Source organism: Nomascus leucogenys, unplaced genomic scaffold, assembly GCF_006542625.1.
Source record: "Nomascus leucogenys isolate Asia unplaced genomic scaffold, Asia_NLE_v1 000608F_170813_qpd_obj, whole genome shotgun sequence".
Taxonomy (NCBI): domain Eukaryota; kingdom Metazoa; phylum Chordata; class Mammalia; order Primates; family Hylobatidae; genus Nomascus; species Nomascus leucogenys.
Genome location: NW_022096743.1, coordinates 27,912 through 47,402, shown reverse-complemented (window position 1 = coordinate 47,402; position 19,491 = coordinate 27,912). Strand labels below are relative to the sequence as shown.

General features: G+C 36.6%; 1 protein-coding gene, 1 long non-coding RNA gene and 1 pseudogene across 3 annotated transcripts in view; 1 reads left to right on the top strand and 2 right to left on the bottom strand.

The window, feature by feature from the left end:
- The window catches only part of LOC100601033 (ral GTPase-activating protein subunit alpha-1-like), a 75,464-nt gene extending 69,705 nt beyond the window's left edge, over positions 1-5,759 (bottom strand). Inside the window, exons 1-3 of the mRNA XM_030808814.1 lie at positions 5,653-5,759; positions 5,036-5,079; positions 3,155-3,332 (exon numbers count right to left, since the gene is read on the bottom strand). Of these exons, the coding sequence (XP_030664674.1) occupies positions 3,155-3,254 (100 nt within the window). The 5' untranslated portion in view covers positions 3,255-3,332; positions 5,036-5,079; positions 5,653-5,759. The remainder of the gene's footprint in view (positions 1-3,154; positions 3,333-5,035; positions 5,080-5,652) is intronic.
- A 2,440-nt stretch (positions 5,760-8,199) lies between these two features.
- Positions 8,200-9,931, top strand: LOC115834032 (annotated as a pseudogene). Its single transcript, XR_004029174.1, has one exon. The product of XR_004029174.1 is annotated as a glutamyl-tRNA(Gln) amidotransferase subunit A, mitochondrial pseudogene (transcript).
- Positions 9,932-15,423: 5,492 nt separating this feature from the next.
- Positions 15,424-18,361, bottom strand: LOC115834033. Its single transcript, XR_004029175.1, has 3 exons — positions 18,322-18,361; positions 17,679-17,728; positions 15,424-15,449 (listed from the first exon to the last, which is right to left on the bottom strand). It is a non-coding gene; the product is annotated as an uncharacterized LOC115834033 (long non-coding RNA).
- Between the last annotated feature and the right edge of the window lie 1,130 nt (positions 18,362-19,491).

Genomic DNA, 19,491 nt, shown 5'->3' with positions numbered 1-19,491 from the left:
AGTTTTATATTTTTTACCTTTCAGATGTTCAGAAAACTTCATTATAACAAATGCAAATGCAAGAAAGTCAGCCCACAGCTAGCTGAATTCTCTTAAATATTTCCTAAGCTGAACAATTAGTACCTGGTAAACACATGTAGGTCCCTAAACCTGACTCTCAGTAAATATCAACCAACGAGCTCACAAAAGAGGTAGATTTCAGTTTTTAAATAATACATGGTATGTTATTCTGCCACTCATTTTAAAAAATTATTCTTTAAAAATACAAACTTTAGGCCGGGCACAGTGGCTCATGCCTATAATCCCAACACTTTGGGAGGCCGAGGTGGGTGGATCATCTGAGGTCAGGAGTTTGAGACTGGCCTCGGCCAACATGGTGAAACCCCATCTCTACTAAAAATACAAAAAATTAGCCTGGCGTGGTGGCACGCGCCTGTAATCTCAGCTACTTTGGAGCACGAGAATCGCCTGTACTGGGTGGCAGAGGTTGCAGTGAGCCGAGATCGCACCATTGCACTCCAGCCTGGGCAACAGAGCAAGACTCCGTCTCAAAAAAAGACAAAAACCAAAACCAAAACCAAAAAAAAAATGAAAAAAAAAAGAAAAGAAGAAAATACAAACTTTATCATCTGTACTCTGGACTTCCTGGACCACTGTCATTATACAGAAGAACACACTTTATGAAAGCTTTATTTTGTGAAGCTATAAAAATCCCCTTAAAATCCACTCTTCCCATAAAGACGTCTTAGTCTCTGCTGGGGAGTATACAGAGACTTCATATTTTCCACATCTTATAGACTAAGAAGCAAAACTTCTATTCTTAAAAAGAGAAGGGGCAGAAGTCAGTCACAAATATATTTAAAATGAATAACAATTATTTTTAAAGTCATCCACAAAAACACTGATGAAAGAGTGGGTGTGGTGGTATGCATCTGTAGTCCCAGCTACTCGGGAAGGCTGAGGCTGGAGGATTGTTTGAGCCCAAGAGTTCAAGGCTACAGTGCATTATGATCGCACCTGTGAATAGCCACTGCACTCTAATCTGGGCAACGTAGCTTTGAGACCTTATCTCTTAAAAAAGAGTGATGAAAGAAAACCTCTCTATAATGAGAGGCAGAGGAAAAAATGCTTATAGAACATCTGTTAAGTAGACCAGACATAGTGGCTGACACCTGTGATCCCAACATTTTGGGAGGTTAAGGTGGGAGGACTGCTTGACTTTAGGAGTTTAAGACCAGCCAGGCAACATAGCAAGACCCCATCTCTACAAAAAATTTAAAAATGAGCCAGGTGTGGTGGGTGGCATGTGCCTGTAGTCCCAGCTACCGACTTGAGCCCAAGAGTTTGAGGTCACAGTGAGCTGATCATGGGACTGTGCTACAGCATAGGCAACAAAGCAGGACCCTGTCTCACTCAAGAACAAAACAAAACAAAACAGAAAACTTCAAAATAACATATAATGTAAATAAGCACGCATATGTAGCCTATTTGAAGTGGCTCATTAATACATTTTATGCCAGCTTGGTACTGATTCTAAAATTTTGTTCTACAAATATAGTTTTGCTTTACCACAAAACCTAAATTTATAGAAATAAAAATTATAAATAAGAGGTAGTACCTAACAGAGTACTTGCTCTGGATTGAACTATGTACTCCGAAAATTCATATGTTGAAAACCTAACCCCCAATGTGGTTGCACTTGGAGACAGGGCCTTTAAGGAGGTAAAGTTACATGAGATCATGTGAATGGGTCCAACTGGCTGTTATTTAAGCCACCCAGTCTGGTTATTGCAGCCCTGGCTGACTAATGTAGCACTGTATATGACAATGTTTGCTCGTGAAAGAATAAAGAAATCACTTTAACTTATTTAAATAACAGGATTCATACACGAAGATGAGAATTAAAGAAGTAAAAAAAAAATAAAATTGAATATTAGAAAAATCTGGCCAGGTGTGGTGGCTCATGTCTGTAATCTCAGCACTTTGGGAGGCCGAGGCGGACCAATCACTTGAGGTTAGGAGTTCGAGACCAGCTTGGCCAACATGGCAAAACCTTGTCTCTACTAAAAATACAAAACAATTAGCTGGGCATGGTGGCACACACCTGTAGTCCCAGCTACTCGGGAGGCTGAGGCAGAAGAATTGCTTAAACCCAGGAGGCGGAGGTTGCAGTGAGCCAAGGCCACGCCACTGCACTCCAGCCTGGGCGACAGAGTGAGATTCTGTCTCAAAAAAACAAAAAAAAAAAAAAAGAAAGGAATATTAGAAAAAGTTAAGGTAAAAAGCACAAAGACTCATTAATGAATGAAAGCAAAAATTAAACATTACTGAAATTATAAACTTTTAAATAGCAATACTATTTATGAAAATTTATAACAATTCAATTTACATATAACATTTTCACAGTCATCTAATGGACAAAATAAAACACATTTGTACTTCAATGTACATCCAAATTAACTCCAGGATACAAGGTGATATGTAATAATTAATGAAAAATGTTAAATGATCTGTATTAACCATAGGTTTTTGATGCTTATACCTCTGGGGTTTTACTGACTCCAGAGTGAATATGTCCTTCCCAGGGCTAGCCAGTTCCTAGAGACAGTAAGTGACTAGCCTGTGAGCATGCCTTTCATATTCAAACCAACCAATCCAGAGCCCACACCGCTACCACCTCCTCCACGCTCACATTCAGGGTGACTGCTCCTCTGTCCTAATTACAAAAGGGCTGGGTACCAGACAACTAGGGACAACTCTTAACGCCCTACAGCCCACTGGAATTATTCAAACTAGCTAATCCTAAACTTGCTTAAACTGGGTTGCCTGTTTCTTCCCATAGAAATCATAATAAAGACTCTTGCCCATGTTTTTCCCTGTTCCCTCTGCCTCCTGACCAACTCTGGTGCTTCCCCCACGTAGCCCTTGTGGCATGGCATGCCCCTTCCTCTTGGGAACTGTGAGTAACAAACTATTATTTCAACAGCTTTCTTGATCTGCTGACTTCACCATACCTGAATAATAATAAAAGCTATGTTTTAAAGCATTGCCTTGGATTACCCAGTTAATGAATGCACAGACATTTGAAAAAATACACTAAGCGACTACATAGAAAGCTTAAACACACTGACAGATAACATCCTATGAATCTTACTTTCTTGAAGGTTGAGTGAAGGATTAATGAGATTATCTAAAGTTCGAGGTCCATGTTCAGACTGTGGTGCTGAAAATCCAGGGATTAAGCATGAAAACATCCAGAGCTGTTCTTTGCTACAGTTATTCTGAAGAGCTTGCAACCATAGTAAGAAAAGACGAACACCTTCCCGCCTAATCTAAAATAAAATAAAATGAAAATAGACAGTATTTTTATTTATAATGGAAATACTTTCTTCCTTTGAAAAACAAAGTTCTCTAGATGATGACAACAGAATGATACTTTCGAGAGGCAGGGCAGGGAAGGAAGGGGAAGTTGAGGAGGAGGAGAGAGACAGCATCTACTGAAATCATTATTTGGAAATATAAATGCATGGATTTTTAACAAGTATAGAATGAACTTGTTCTCTATTTAAAGCCATCAGGTAATTTTCATTCTATAAGTTCCATTTATAAAAACTAGAAAATCATTTCTTTCTTGTCTACTTCCCTCCTTGCCTACCTCCCATCACCACTAGTCTAAACTAAGAAGCAAGAAGAGAGAGAACAATGACTGTTAGTGGTGAGAATGAGTTTGGTAAAAGGAGGAATGGTTATGGGGATCCTGGCGCACTGCGAATTCAATGTTCTTGCCCCTGAAAAGCTCTGAAATTATTAAGTTACGATTAAATTATTAAAAATAAAATGATTTAATTTAAATAAAAATTATTTAAAACCTCTCTGAAATTATCTCATTTACTTATTATTTGATTCTAAGCTCCAAGATAGCAACTTTGTTCTACTCTGTTAAAGCATCTAAAACAATACCCTGTACACAGAAGACAATAAATATTTTAACTGATTAATGAACATTCTCTCAGCATAAAAACAGTAAAAGAGAAATAGAGGAAAATTCAATCTCTGACAAGCAAAACAGTTAGTCTTCCACTAACCTAACCTCACTGATAGCTTTGTAAATTACCTCACCAGAGCTTGTTCATGCCACTGTCAAAGGTATTCAACTGCTGTCACTTTCATGGTTCAGCCAGATAACGGGAGAAAAGCTACAGGAAGGCTTATTCCTTTGTACTTTTATACCCAAGCCATGATGCCAAAAGCACCTGTAATAATGTTACTTTACCTAACCTACAGCAAGATATTTTCGGAATGGGCAGCTTCTTTTACCACAGTACAATGACATAATGAAAAAGAAACAAAAATGTTTATATATATACGTATATGTATATCTCCCCTACTTCCCTCTACATCTAATAGTGGCTATGGTGGAATGAAGAATAATCTGTTGAACGACTAAATAATGTTTTCCTTCTGGGGACCATAAAGAGGAAAGATTGCTGGTGAATGAGTCCATTGAGTGGCAAAGTACAACAGTTTTTTCAATGTCCCCAGTCAACCTGGAATGGTTTGTCAAACTCTTGCTACGTTTTGTTTTTGTTTTTGTTTTTAAGATAAGAGTCTCACTCTGTCGCCCAGGCTGGAGTGCAGTGGCGTGATCTCAGCTCACTGCAACCTCCGCCTCCAGGGTTCAAGCAATTCTCCTGCTTCAGCTGCCCAAGTAGCTGTGAGTACAGGCACGTGCCACCATGCCCAGCTAATTTTTGTATTTTTAGTAGAGACAGGATTTCACTATGTTGGCCAGGCTGGTCTCGAACTCCTGGCTTCAAGTGATCCACCCACCTCAGCCTCCCAAAGCGCAGGGATTACAGGCGTGAGCCACCACACCCAGCCTCTTGCTACATTTTAAGGGAACTCACTTCAATTAAATAAACCGAAGACAATTCAAAAATCTTTAGGAAAAAGCTTAGGTAGGAAAAGTGTTAACAGGTGGCATGTATGTTCTACTCAGTATTTTTAAAGTCATGGAAAATAAACATACTTGTACCTTTAAGGAGTTTCCTGTGTGAAGTAGTTTCTTTAAAATCAATCCTGAAAAGAAAATATGATTTTAAATATTCACATCTTATCTATTTGTAAATGTCAGAGTTCTCGGTCGGACTTGAAAACACTTTTAAATAAGTCCTTGGCAACCTCCAAATTATTCTTGGTGACCTTTATATCCTTCTGGCCATACTTGGGATCAGAAGGGCATATAAAAAGAATCACCTTTTCAACACATGCTTTATTGCAATTAAACATGATTTATTTTATTAACAAAACCTAGGCCCGGAATTGCATTTAACACAACAATCTATTAGAAATCTCTTATTTAGACTAAGAATAAAATAAAATACTTTTATCACTATCCAAATGAAATCCACTATAGAAAATTTTCATTTAGTTAACCACATGAACATCCTTAACTGTAATATTTCCTAACAAATATTTCCATTATACTAATTTTCTAAGTTTTGAAAAGTCATTAATATTTCCTTTTTTCTTTTAAATTATTAAATATTTCAAACCTATAATAAAATACTGAAAATAACATGAACAAACCTGCAGAGGACCACCATTCAGTATGAATAAATCTACACGTAGCTCCATGTTTATTTCACTTACCTGCATTATCTCCAATGTTTTACTTAACTGTACAGGTATCACTGAGGCCCAAATCATACTGTTCCTTTCTTCCCCAGAGGGAACCATTATCCAGGCTTTGGTATTAATCATTTCAAAAAATATTTGTATATTATTACTACACATTTATAAGTCCATAAAAATAATATAAACTGTTTCATACAAGTCATTTATTTTTTTAAAAAGTCATTTATAAGTTACTTTTCACATCCAACATTAGCTTAAGAAATTTATCTATACTTATTTATGTAGCTCTAGTTAATACATTTTAAGAGGTGCATACTATTCCACCATATGAACATACCAAAATTTATTTATCGTCTTTATATTAAGACATTTGGTTTGTTTTCAAATTTTTGCTATTCCAAGAGTACCATAATAAATAGTTCTTGTTCATGATTCCCTGTAATCACCTGAGTTTCCCTGGGGTATATATATATATAGGAATAAAATTACTTTCAGCTTTACCAAATATTAGATAATTCTCTCCAAAGTAGTTGTGACAATTAACAGTACTACCAGCAGTATATGGGAGGGCTCTAGTACCATATTGTTGGCAGCACAAAACATTGACAGATCCTCTAATATTTGATAATCTGATGTATGTTAACTATCTTAATGTTGCTTTCATTTGATATTTCCTAGTGACACTGAACATCTTTTAATTTGGCCATTCAAGGTTTCCTTGTTTTATCCTTTGTACGATTTTCAATTTAGTTGTCTTTTTTTTTTTTTTTAAAGAGATAGGGTCTTGTTCTGTTGTTCAGGCTGGAGAACAGTGGTGAAATCATAGATCACTGCAGCCTCAAACTCCTGGGTTCAAGTGATCCTCCCACATTAGCCTCCTGAGTAGCTGGGACTACAGATGTGCACCACCAGGTCTGGCTAATTTTTGTAATTTTTGTAGAGGGCCTCATTATGTTGCCAAGGCTGGTCTGGAACTCCTGGCCTCAAGTGATCCTCCCACCTTGGCCTCCTAAAGTGCTGGGATTACAGGTGTGGGCCACTACACCTGGCCTTCTTTATATATATATATATATATATATATATATATATATACACATATGGAGTTCCTTCTGTATTACTAATTCTGTGTCTATTTCTATGAATTGAAAACACATTATCCCAAACAATTCAATCATGTTTTTGTTGGGTGGAGAGGTGGTATCTTCTGATGCAGATAAGTTTTATTTACTTACTTATTTTTTTTTTTTTTTGAGACAGGTTCTCACTCTGTCACCCAGGCTAGAGTGCAGTGGCATGACCATGGCTCATTGCAGCCTTGACCTCCTGAGCTCAAGTAATCCTCTCGCCTCAGCTCCCAGATAGCTGGGACTAAAGGCACATGCCACCATGCCTGGATAATTTTTGTATTTTTTGTAGAGATAGGGGTTTTGTCATGTTGCCCAGGCTGGTCTCAAACTCCTGAGCTCAAGTAATCCTCTCGCCTCAGCTCCCAGATAGCTGGGACTAAAGGCACATGCCACCATGCCTGGATAATTTTTGTATTTTTTGTAGAGATAGGGGTTTTGTCATGTTGCCCAGGCTGGTCTCAAACTCCTGAGCTCAAGTGATCTGCCCACCTTGGCCTCCCAAACTGCTGAGATTACAGGCATAAGACACCGTGCCTGGCCTTAAATTTTAATATAATCAATTTGCCAATGTTTTTCTTTCTTATGTGTTCTTTGTATGTCTAAAGAAATCCTTCCTTACATTAAAATTATAAACCAAATACTCACTTCAAAAAGTTTTTATGTGTTGCTTTTCACATGTAGGTCCTGAAATCTATCAGAAATTTATTTCCTTGTGGGTGGAACAGAATTTGTTTTTTCGCAAATGGAAAACCAAGTATAGTACTATTTCGGGGTTTATGATGTTCAAATGAACTAAAACGCCATCTCAATCATATTTCAAGTTTCCATACATAAGCTTAGGTCTTTGGCTGATCTCCATGTTCCTTTTTATTCATCCACTTGTCCATCCCTACATCAGTAACACTGCCTTTGTTAGTATAACTTTATAATTTATCTTGTTATCAGGCATGAAAATAGCCAACAACAACACCCTCTTGGTCCGACTTGTTATTCTTCCAAATTGCTTTGGCTTTTATTTTACATATAAACTTTAAGATAAATTTGTTAGGCTACATTTAAAAATCCCTATAGGAATGTTAAGAATTGTTACGTGTGTGTATATATATATATATTTGATATATATGATATATATTTGATATACATGGTACACATATTTAATACTGATAAGTATTGTGTGATATTGATATTTATATATATACTTAACAAATTTACTTGTTTGAGACAGGTTCTTGCTCTGTCACCCAGGCTGGAGTGCAGTGGCACAATCATGGCTTACTGCAGCCTTGGCCTCTTGGTCTGAAGTTATCCTCTCACCTCCCCAGTAGCTGGGAACACAGGTGCACACTACCACATCCAGCTAATTTTTGTATTTTTTTGTAGAGTTGGGGTACTGCCATGTTACCCAGGCTGGTCTCAAACTCCTGGGCTCAGGTGATCCACCCACCTTGGCCTCTCAAAGTGCTGGAATTACAGGCGTGAGCCACTACACCCAGCCAAAAATTACTGTCTTACATGTGCATCAAATATGCTGAAAGGTAATGCTAAAGTAGTTCCGAAGTTGTTGGATTAGGGAGCTCTACTGATGGAAAAACAAATTTAGATGAGTTTGCTATGAGATCTGGAAATGCAGAAGGCATATTTCGACCAGTTAAAAACCCCTGGAGTTATTCAAAACGATATAGAGAAAAGAGGAAGCAGAATCTCCACTTTGAGAATGAAGATTCAGACTGGCTGATAACTGGAGGACGCTCAGGTGGGAGTGCAGTTGCCGTATCGGCATTCACATGCTATGCGGCTTTAGGATCAGATACAGGAGGGCTGACCAGAAATCCTGCTGCCTACTGTGGGCTTGTTGGTTTCAAACCAAGCTATGGCTTAGTTTCCAATCATGGTCTCATTTCCCTGGAGAATTTGATGGATGTGCAAGGAATCTTAACCAGATGTGTGGATGATGCAGCAATTGTCTTGGGTGTACTGACTGAACATGACCCTAAGGATTCTACCACAGTACAGGATCCTGTTAAACCATTCATGCTTCCCAGTTTGACAAATGTGAGCAAACTACGTATAGGTGTTCCAAAGGAATATCTTGTACTGGAATTATCAAGTGAAGTACAGTCTCTTTGGTCCAAAGCTGCTGACCTCTTTGAGTCTGAGGGGGCCAAAGTAATTGAAGTATCCTTTTCTCACATCACTTATTCAATTGTCTGCTACCATTTATTGTGCACATCAGAAGCAGCATCGAGTATAGCAAGATTTGATGGGCTACAATATGGTCACAGATGTGACACTGATGTGTCTACTGAAGCCATGTATGCTGCAACCAGACGAGAAGGGTTCAATGATTTTGTAAGAGGAAGAATTCTCTCAGGAAATGTTTTCTTGTTAAAATAAAAATATGAAAATTATTTCATCAAAGCACAGAAAGTGAGATGCCTCATTGCTAATGATTTTTGTGAATGCTTTTAACTTTGGAGTATGCTAACTCCCACCACCTTGAGTGAGGCAGTACCATACTTGGAGTTCATCAAAGAAGACCACAGAACAGGAAGTGCCCAGGATGATATTTTTACACAAGCTGTAAACATGGCAGGACTGTCAGCAGTGAGTAACCCTGTTGCACTCTCAAACCAAGGGTTGCCAATAGGACTGCCGTTTACTGGACATGCATTTTGTGACTAGCAGCTTCTTACAGTAGCCAAACGGTTTGAAAAACAAGTAAAATTTCCTGTTACTCAACTTCAAGAACTTATGGAGGATTGTTCATCAGTCCTTGAAAATGAAAACTTAGTCTCTGTCTAATACAGTAGGGATAAATATATCATGCAAAATTTTTAAAAATTGTCTTTATACTATCAAGTTTATTTCCCATGAATATTGCATAAAATTCCATTTATTCATTCAAGTCCTTTCTTGTTCTTCAATGATCACATAATTGCCATACATTAATTTAATAATTTTTATTGAATACCATGTTGAAAACTAAATTTAATATTTTAAATGACTCTAGAATATACATTCTTTCCAAGCACACTGGAACATTCTCCAAGAGAGCCTATACTCTGGGCCACAAAACAACTCAATAACTTTAAGATTAAAATCATGCAAAAATAGTTTTTCTGTTGACAAAAAAATTTGTGGAAACATCAAATATTTGAAGAGCTTAAAAATAAAAACACTCTTAAATAAGTTACGGGTTGAAGAAATAAAAAAAGACATGAAAAAATATTTTCAATTGAATGAAAATGAAAACACAACACACTAAAATTTATGAGATGGATGTAAGGCAAAGCTTAGAGGGAAATTTATAGTTTTAAATACCTATATCAGAAAAGAAGAAAGCTATCAGATTAATATTCTATGGTTACATCTTAAAAAACTAGAAACAGGGCCAGGCGCAGTGACTCACACCTGTAATCCTAGCACTTTGGGAGGCTGAGGTGGGTGGATCACGAGGTCAGGAGATCAAGACCATCCTGGCCAACATGGTGAAACCCTGTCTCTACTAAAACTACAAAAATTAGCCGGGCGTGGTGGCATGTGCCTGTAGTCCCAGCTAGTCAGGAGGCTGAGGCAGGAGAATCGCTTGAACCCAAGAGGCAGAGGTTGCAGCGAGCCAAGATAGCGCCACTGCACTCCAGTCTGGGCGACAGAGCAAGATTCTGTCTCAAAAAACAAACAAACAAAAACCTAGAAACAGAAGAGTAAATTAAACCCAAAGCAAGCAGAATTTCTCCCTTTTTTAATTAAAAATTTTTTTTTTATTGTTGAGACAGGGTATCATTTTTTTACTCAGGCTAAAGTGCAGTGGCATGATCTTGGCTCGTTGCAGTCTTGACCTCACCAAGTTCAGATGATCTTCCCAAATCAGCCTCCCAAGGAGCTGGGACTACATGAAGGAGTCACCATGTCTGGATAATTTTTGTATTTTTTTCCGAGATGGGGTTTCACCATGTTGCCCAGGCTGGTCTCGAACTCCAATGAGCAAGCGATCCACCTGCCTCAGGCTCTCAAAGTGCTGAGATTATAGGCATGAGCCACCGCATCTGTCCTTATTTTCATGTTTTAGAGATTGTCTCATTCTGTCACCCCAACTGGAGTGTAGCAGTGTGATCACAGCTTACTGCACCCTTGAATTTCTGGACTTAAGTGATCCTCCTGCCTCAGCCTCCTGAGTAGCAGGGACTACAGGCACATACCAACAAGTGAGGCTAACTTAAAAAAAATTTTTTTTTGTCTTTAAAGACAGAGTCTCACTATGTTGCTCAAGCTGGGCTCAAACTCCTGGCCTCAAGTGACCATCCTCTTTCAGCCTCTGCCAAGTGCTGAGATGACAGGCATGGGGCATCATGCCTGCCACAGAATGTTTTATAAAATATAAAAGAGGTTGAGTATGATGGCTCACACCTGTAATCCCAGCACTTTGGGAGGTTGGGGTAGGAGGATGGCTTGAAGCCAGAGGTTTGAGACCAGCCTGGGCAACAAAGCAAGACCCTGTCCCTACAAAAAATAATTTTAAAAAGTGAGCTGGGCCTGGTGGTGTACATCTGTGGTCCCAGCTACTTAAGAGGCTGAGTGGAGGGATGGCTTAAGCCCATTTCAAGGCTTCAGTGAACCATGATCAATTGTGGCACTGCATTTCAGCCTGGGTGACTGAATAAGATCCTGTCTCTTAAAAAAAAAATACAGTACTATAAAAAATAAATAGGTCGGGTGCAGTGGCTCACGTCTTTAATCCCAGCACTTTGGGAGGCCGAGGTGGGCGGATCACCTGAGGTCGGGAGTTCATGATCAGCCTGACCAACATGCAGAAACCCCATCTCTATTAAAAATACAAAATAAGCCGGGTGTGGTGGTGCATGCCTGTAATCCCAGCTGCTCAGGAGGCTGAGGCAGGAGGATCGCTTGAATCTGGGAGGCGGAGGTTATGGTGAGCCGAGATCGTGCCATTGTACTCCAGCCTGGGCAACAAGGGCGAACCTCCGTCTTAAAAAATAAATAAATAAATACATAAATACATAAATAAATATATACACACACACACATAAAATAAAATATCAAAGACTAGAATGGAAAACAAGAAAATAGAAAGCAGAAAAAGTATAAAGAAAATCAATGATATCAAAAGTTTGTTCTTTGAAAAGATCAACAAATATGACAAATAGCTAGACTGGCCAGTAAAATAGGAGAGAAGACATAAATTACCAAAATCAAGGATGAAAGCGGATATAGCCATTAAAAAGAATGAAATCATGTCCTCTGTAGCAACATTTAGCAACATGGATACAGCTGGAGGCTATTATTCTAAAGCAAATTAACATGGGAACAGAAAATCAAATATCATATACTCTCACTTGTAAGTAGGAGCTAAACACTGGGTACTCATGGACGTAAAAATGGCAACAACAGACATTGGGAAGTACTAGAGGGACAAGGGTTGAAAAACAAACTATTAGGTACTATGCTCACCACCTGGGTGACAGGATCAATCATACCCTAAACCTCAGCATCATGAGATATACACATGTAACAAACCCACACATGTATCCCCTGAATCTAAAAATAAAGTTGAAACCATTAAAGAATAAATAAATAAAAAGTTTATGTAATATTAAAAAAAAAAGAATGAAAGGGGACATCACTATTGACCCTATAGGAATTAAAAGGATTACTATAAGGAATAACTTGAACAACTTTCTACTAACAAATTTGTTCCTAGAAAGAAACAAATTACCAAACTGACTCAAAGAGATATATAAAATCTGAATAAACCTATAACAAGTAAAGAAATCGAAGTAATAGTTACAAATATCACAAAGAAAAGTCCAAGTACAAATGGTCCCACTTTTGAATTTTATCAACTATTTAAAGAAGAAAATGTTACCTACCACTCATTCACAAACTCTTTCAGAAAACAGAAGAGGGACCACTTCTAAACTTCTATAGCTATCTTAATAGTAAAGCCAAATAAAGATTGACAAAATAAACTACAGTACAATACTCCTCATAAACAGAGAGGCAAACTGAAGTAAGCAACAAATAAAAAGGACTATAAATAGTAAGTAAGTAGGATTTACCTCAGGTATGGAAAGTTGGTTTAACACTTGAAAATCAATTAGTAAAATACATAATATTAATAGAATAAATGACAAAAGCACCAATGACACTGATAATGATCGCATCAATAGATGGAGAAAAAGCATTTGGCAAACTACAATGCACATTTATGATTAAAAACTCTCAAACTAGAAACAGAACTTCTTCAGCTGGATAAAAGGCATCTACAAAAACACTACAGTTAAAATCACATATAATGGTGAAGACTGACCATTATCTTTCTCCCTGAAATCAGGAATAATGCAAGAATGTCTGCTTTTTCTTGCCACTTTTATTCAATATTGTACTGGAGGCACAATAAACAGAAAAGAAAGAAAAGAAATTAAAGGCATCCGATTAAAAAAAAAAGTAACTACTCATTCACAGACGATATAACCCTACAGTAGAAAATCCAAAGGAATATACAATAAAACAAATAGAACTAGCAAACAATAAGTAAATAAACTAGAAACAACACAAATGTCCATTCTATTTGGCACTTTGCATTTTTCTTCCATTTCTGATTCACAGAGATATTTGTCTTGATGCTAATCTTGCTTTTTTGTTTTATCGTTTTATCGTCATTGTTAATGTATCAGAATAAAGGAAGCAGTGGATCCAAAAATTTCGTATGGCATTTTGACTGCAAATCCTTCATCTATAATTTTTCTTATATTCCTGGTCAATCTGTTCTTGTATTCTTTGTTTTCTTTTTACTAAAGCATCACCTATTAATTCATTTCAACTAACAACCCATTAAAGAACATTTGTCATATTATTATCCTTTGTTTCAAATATGAAATACATATTTGAATTACTTACCAATACTATGAAACTGCCATCGCTGATGAATTCTTTCTGGAAGAAGTTGTAAAATTTTCTAAAAATCAATATAAAGAGAAAAAAAGAAAAGAATAAAACCAAGTAATGAGTTCACATCCTGCAAAATGTGAAAAATTAAAGGGCTCACTAAATATAACAAATACAAAATAGGCCGGGCACAGTGGCTCACACCTGTAATCCCAGCGCTTTGGGAGGCTGAGGTGGGTGGATCACCTGAGGTCAGGAGTTCGAGACCTGCCTGGCCAACATGGTGAAACTGCCTCTACTAAAAATACAAAAATTAGCCAGGTGTGGTGGCAGGCGCTTGTAATCCCAGCTACTCAGGAAGCTGAGGCAGGAGAATTGCTTGAACCCAAGAGGCAGAGGTTACCGTGAGCCGAGATCACGCCACTGCCCTCCAGCCTGGGCAGTAAGAGCAAAACTCTGTTTCGAAACAAAACAAAACAAACAAACAAACAAAAAACTACAAAATAGTCCCTGAGCTAATCTGATAGTACTGACATTATTTTAGCACTGGCATGCTGATCACTATTTGAAAGCCTCAAAAAACAACAAGCAACACTAACCAGTACTTGGAACAAGAAATTAACAAAATACATCTTTTACAATAATATAGAAGGTATATGTTTTCCTAATGATTAAATGCTAATTCTAATATATTTAAAATGCTTATTTACTATTTCTAGATTTTCTTTTTTTCCCCCTTTAGAGACAGAGTCTTGCTATGTTGCACAGGCTGGAGTGCACTGGCTATTCAGAAGCATGATCATAGTGCATCACAGCCTTGAACTCCCAGACTCAAGCGATCCTCCTGCCTCAGCCTCCCAAGAAGGTGGGAATACAGGCACACACCACTAGGTCTAGCAATTCCTAGAATTTCTATATTGTGGATATCACTGATGAGTTTCAATTCTTTCAGATATTAATATTTGTGACATTTTCTCTTTCTTCTAATGGTTCTTTCTCCTACCTTGACAATCCTAGAGAAAATATTTTGATTTCATGAGAACCCCATCAAATATTTATACTGAGTTAATCATGTGAAACTAGAGGTACTTAGATACTATGATGGACATAGGTATGAGAGCAAATTTTTTTTTTAAGAGGTGGTGGTTTCACCCTGTCACCCTGGCTGGAATGCAGTGGTGTGATCATAATTCACCGCAGCCACAAACTCATGGGTTCAAGTGATCCACTCATCTCAGCCTCCCAAATAGGACTACAAGTGTGTGCCACCACGCCCAGCTAAATTTTTTTTTATTATTTTTGTGGAGATGGAGTATTTACAATCCTCTTGCCTTGACCTTCAAAAGTGCTGGGATTACAAGCATGAGCCACTGCACCCAGACAGAGAGCAGGATTTAAAATTTTAAGAGCCCTATAGTTAAGCTAATATATTTAGGTTTCAATTACTTGGTAATAAAATCTTTACACAAATATGTTCAAAATTCTGCCTTTTATTTCCCTTAATATTATACCTGTGTGGATTATTCTTAATCAAGAGCTACCTTACTGCTAAACAGGGCTCTCAATACTCATCCACTTGCTGAAGGACATTTTTGTGTGTTTGTTGTTATTGCTGTTCTTACTATTATTTCGAACACCATTAAATGAATGCTTATAAGGGCCAAACACTAGGCACTTTATTATATATGATATATTAATTAATATACCTTGCATTAATCCTTGCAATCTTTCCAAAAGGAGGGTTTATCTCATTTTAAGTAGTGCGCTTAGGTTACAAAACTAGAAAGTGAAAGAACAGAGGTTCCAAATTCAATACGCCTATTTCCAAAACCTCTGCCTTGATAATATTACTGATCAAACGATGACATGCATATTTTATACTTCCTTGTCTTCTCGTTGATATCATCTTCTTTAGTAAACCCCATATGAAAGGATGATAAAGAAATTTTAAAGTTCTACACAGATAAATGCTGGTCCCACATGAGACACATAAACTTTTACCTTTGTCCTCCCTATGTCTCCCATAGCTGGCCAACAACTGCATAATTATATTTTTTTTGGATAGAAAGAGATAAACTTATAGAAAAGTTGAAAAGACAAATTTGTAAACTATTTGAAAGCATTTCTGAATTATGACTAATAATTATACTTTAGATTTAACCCCTTATATCTTTTTATATGGTAAATAAAAGATTAAAGAATTTACATGTGCCCTAAACTGCACAGAATATAAATCCTCTACCATATTATCAACATTACATAATGATGGTTTTTATTCCAGAAGAAGGAAATAATTTTATTTATGATTTCTTTTTCATCATTAGTTTCTAAAGGTGGAGGTCCCCTACTATAAGTAGAAGAACGTCAGCACAAAAATCAAATGATTTTTTTCAAAAGATGAAAACCTGGTATCTCAGACCTTTTTTCTAATAAAATTTAGTGATCCATTAAAGACAAACATTTCTAGGTAAGGAACAGAAAATAATCAGTATATATTACATATAGAAAAATAGTTATTTTTACATATAAGGAATACTCCAAAAGGGCTTCTATTAACTAATCAATCATCTCAGTTTTCTGAATCTAAGGCAAGCATAAACATTTGAAGGAATACTTTCCAAGAATCATTAGCTGGCTTTCTCTGTGGATATTTTTATTCTTTCTCAAGGCATCTATGTTTCAATATTCCCCTTGTGAACAGTTCATGCAAACACTTCAGGAAGTAATATAATCAAATTCCTCAGGGGTCACGACTAATGAAAATTAACTGCAGAACAGATACTAACATCAGCATTACTGCTGTTTGGAACTCTTAAAAAAAATTCTTTTTTTTCCCCCTGTAACCAAATCAACAGCTAAGAGACATATAAATGAGGTTGTTCAAATTCTTCTAAATTACATCAAAATACTAAAGAGTGAATTATTATTATTATTATTTTTGAGACAGAGCCTCACTCTCTTGCCCAAGAGTGCAGTGGCACAATCAGAGCACACTATAGTTTTGACCTCCTGGGTTCAAGGGATCCTCCCACCTCAGCCTCCTGAGTCACCAGCACTACAAGCGCCTGCCACCACCATGCATGGCGAACTTTTTTGATTTTTAGTAGAGACTAGGTCTTGCGGTGTTGCCCAGGCTGGTCTCTAACTCCTGAGCTCAAATGAACCTCCCACCTCAGCCCCCAAAAGTGCAGGGATTACTTTGAACCACCACATATAGCCAAGAGTGAATTATCTTTAATTAGCACCAGACAGAATAGCTCAATCTTCAGAAACTGATTTCCAAATTATTTTCTATGCATACTCCTGGCTTTCTACAGGTCTCGAAATTCTCAGTGAAGATCAGAATACTCCTATGACTGTTTATCTGTTTACTTTGAAAGACAATAAAGAGCAAGGAGTTATTTTAAAAGGGTTAGGGTAAAAGGGTCTTAATTTTTAAGTGTGCTAAAAATTAAAAAAAAATTAGCAGAGCATCAAAATTTTGTTCATTTACCTATGAGCTATGTTTCCTGACTTTTATTTATAAAGACTTGCCCCATTTCTATCTAACGTAAAATGACAATTTTTAAAATATTTAAGACTATTTTAAACAAGTTTGCGATGAAAAGCAGTGAACCAAGAAACAATAAATCCCTTAGGCACATAAAAGTTACAGGAATATACCTTCTTAAGTAAGAATGTTTTGGAGTTAAAACAAAAACAAATTTTCCATTTCAGTAAACCTTCGACAAATTAAAATTTTCATTGTTTGCAAACACACTGAATATCATACCAATTTTGTGGCGTCAAATGTATAAAAACATAGTTATATCTGTACCAAAAAGTAATACATTGTACCTCAAAAGTATAGGATTCAGTCAGGCATATTTAAAAAATTTAGATTTAGTTCTTAGAAAGGCTGGCAAATTCAGAGTGTTTCATTACATGTTTTATAATTTAAATATATTCCTTTGTATGTTCCAAAAATTATTTCTGAAAAAGGGGAAAGTTAGATTCAGAAGCACTTACCTCAAAAATAAAAAGTATAGCATCCAATTCCTCTCTTTGAGACTTGTGACCTAAAACATTTTTATAAGAAAACATTTAAAACATATCATTTTGTCCTCATTGTTAACAATCACTTAATGAACTTAAAATATTTCAAGAATGAAGGTTTTTTTTCCCAGCAATTATTTAGTAAAATGTTTAAAGCATATTCCACTCATTGTGTAGACAATATCACAGTCACTCTCTTTACTTTTTTGAGTACTGTAATTAAATTTAGGTTCTACATATTTATGTCTAGAAACAAATCATGACATATTATAAAGAACTTCAAATAAGCTCTGAAAATGAAAATATGAAAATGACTGCTCAAATGTGACATATGCTCCTAGGGCAGAACCAAAGAAGGCAGAATGAGGGAACAAATCAACCTGACCAGTGAAAAAGCAAATCTTCAAAGCCATTGTAAAGTAATAAGGATAGTAATACTAACCCATCAGTTGTCTTTAAAATACAGATCACTAAACCTATGATAGTAGTGTGAGAGGGAAAGCAAAAAGCTGTCCGACAAAAATAAGTGAAACAATATGTCCAAGAGCCTTTAAGTTATGTTTATGACAATTATTAGAAATATTAACATAAGCCAAGATATATGTTAGCATCTTACCTTTCTGTTTAAGACTAGCTTCAATAGTCACAAAATTTTCAAAGAACACATAGTATATATGTGAAAAATGTTGGTCGAAAAACTGTTTAAGATCAATAGATTCTGCATTCTCTGAAAAATAAAAAAAATTACTGATTATTTACATGTATGTTAAATCAAGTTAGCAAATATTCAGTGACAAGTTTCCTTCAAAGTCAAAGAATTGCTCCTAAAATTCTATTCTATTAAAATATTTACAATATATATTTCTATGTCTATATCCTTGTTCTTAAAACTTTAGTCTTTGCCGATTTTAGTTTTAATTTTAAAAACTGATCAAGAAAACAATGGCTCAGAAAAACTTATTCAAAATCATTAATCATACCATCATACCAAAAAAAGAAGTTAAGTTCTATTTTCAATTCACAGCTACAGCTTTCCTAACTTCTCCCCAAGACAGTTTAAAATCAGAATAATAATTTATGATGTCTGAAGGCCAGGCACTGTGGCTCACGCCTGTAATCCCAACTTTGGGAGGCCGAGGTGGACAGATACCTGAGGTCAGGAGTTCGAAACCAGCCTGGCCAACACAGTGAAACCTCATCTCTACTAAAAATACATAAATCAGCTAGGTGTGGTGGCGTGTGCCTGTAATCCCAGCTACTTGGGAGGCTGAGGCATGAGAATCACTTGAACCCAGGAGGTGTAGGCTACAGTGAGCCAAGATGGCGCCACTGCACTCTAGCCTGGGAAGACAGAGTGAGACTCCACCTTGGGGAAAAAAAAAAAAGAAGAATTTACAATGTCTGAAATATATTTATTCTAAAAATAGGTATCTAACAATAGGCTTTGTAAATAGGTACTTAGGGATTAAAAAGCTCAAACACAGACAGTACTGTTCTAAAGAAACTGTCAGTAAGAGCAGGGCATGCAAAATTAAATGAATAACCATATGAACAGTAGAAGGTGTTAGTACTAAAAGTGAGATGTCAAAGTATATGGCACTTTAGAAACACAAGAGTACTTTCAAAGCCCAGTAAAGCACAAAGTTGGGGAAAGAAAAAAGGCCTGACAGAGTACATAATATCTGAAAAGATTTTTAAGGACAGGAAGAACACTAGACATAAAGTGGTGGAGTTGAATGGGAAGGGCATTCAAGGCATAAAAAATACGTGAAGCAAGAAAAACGTG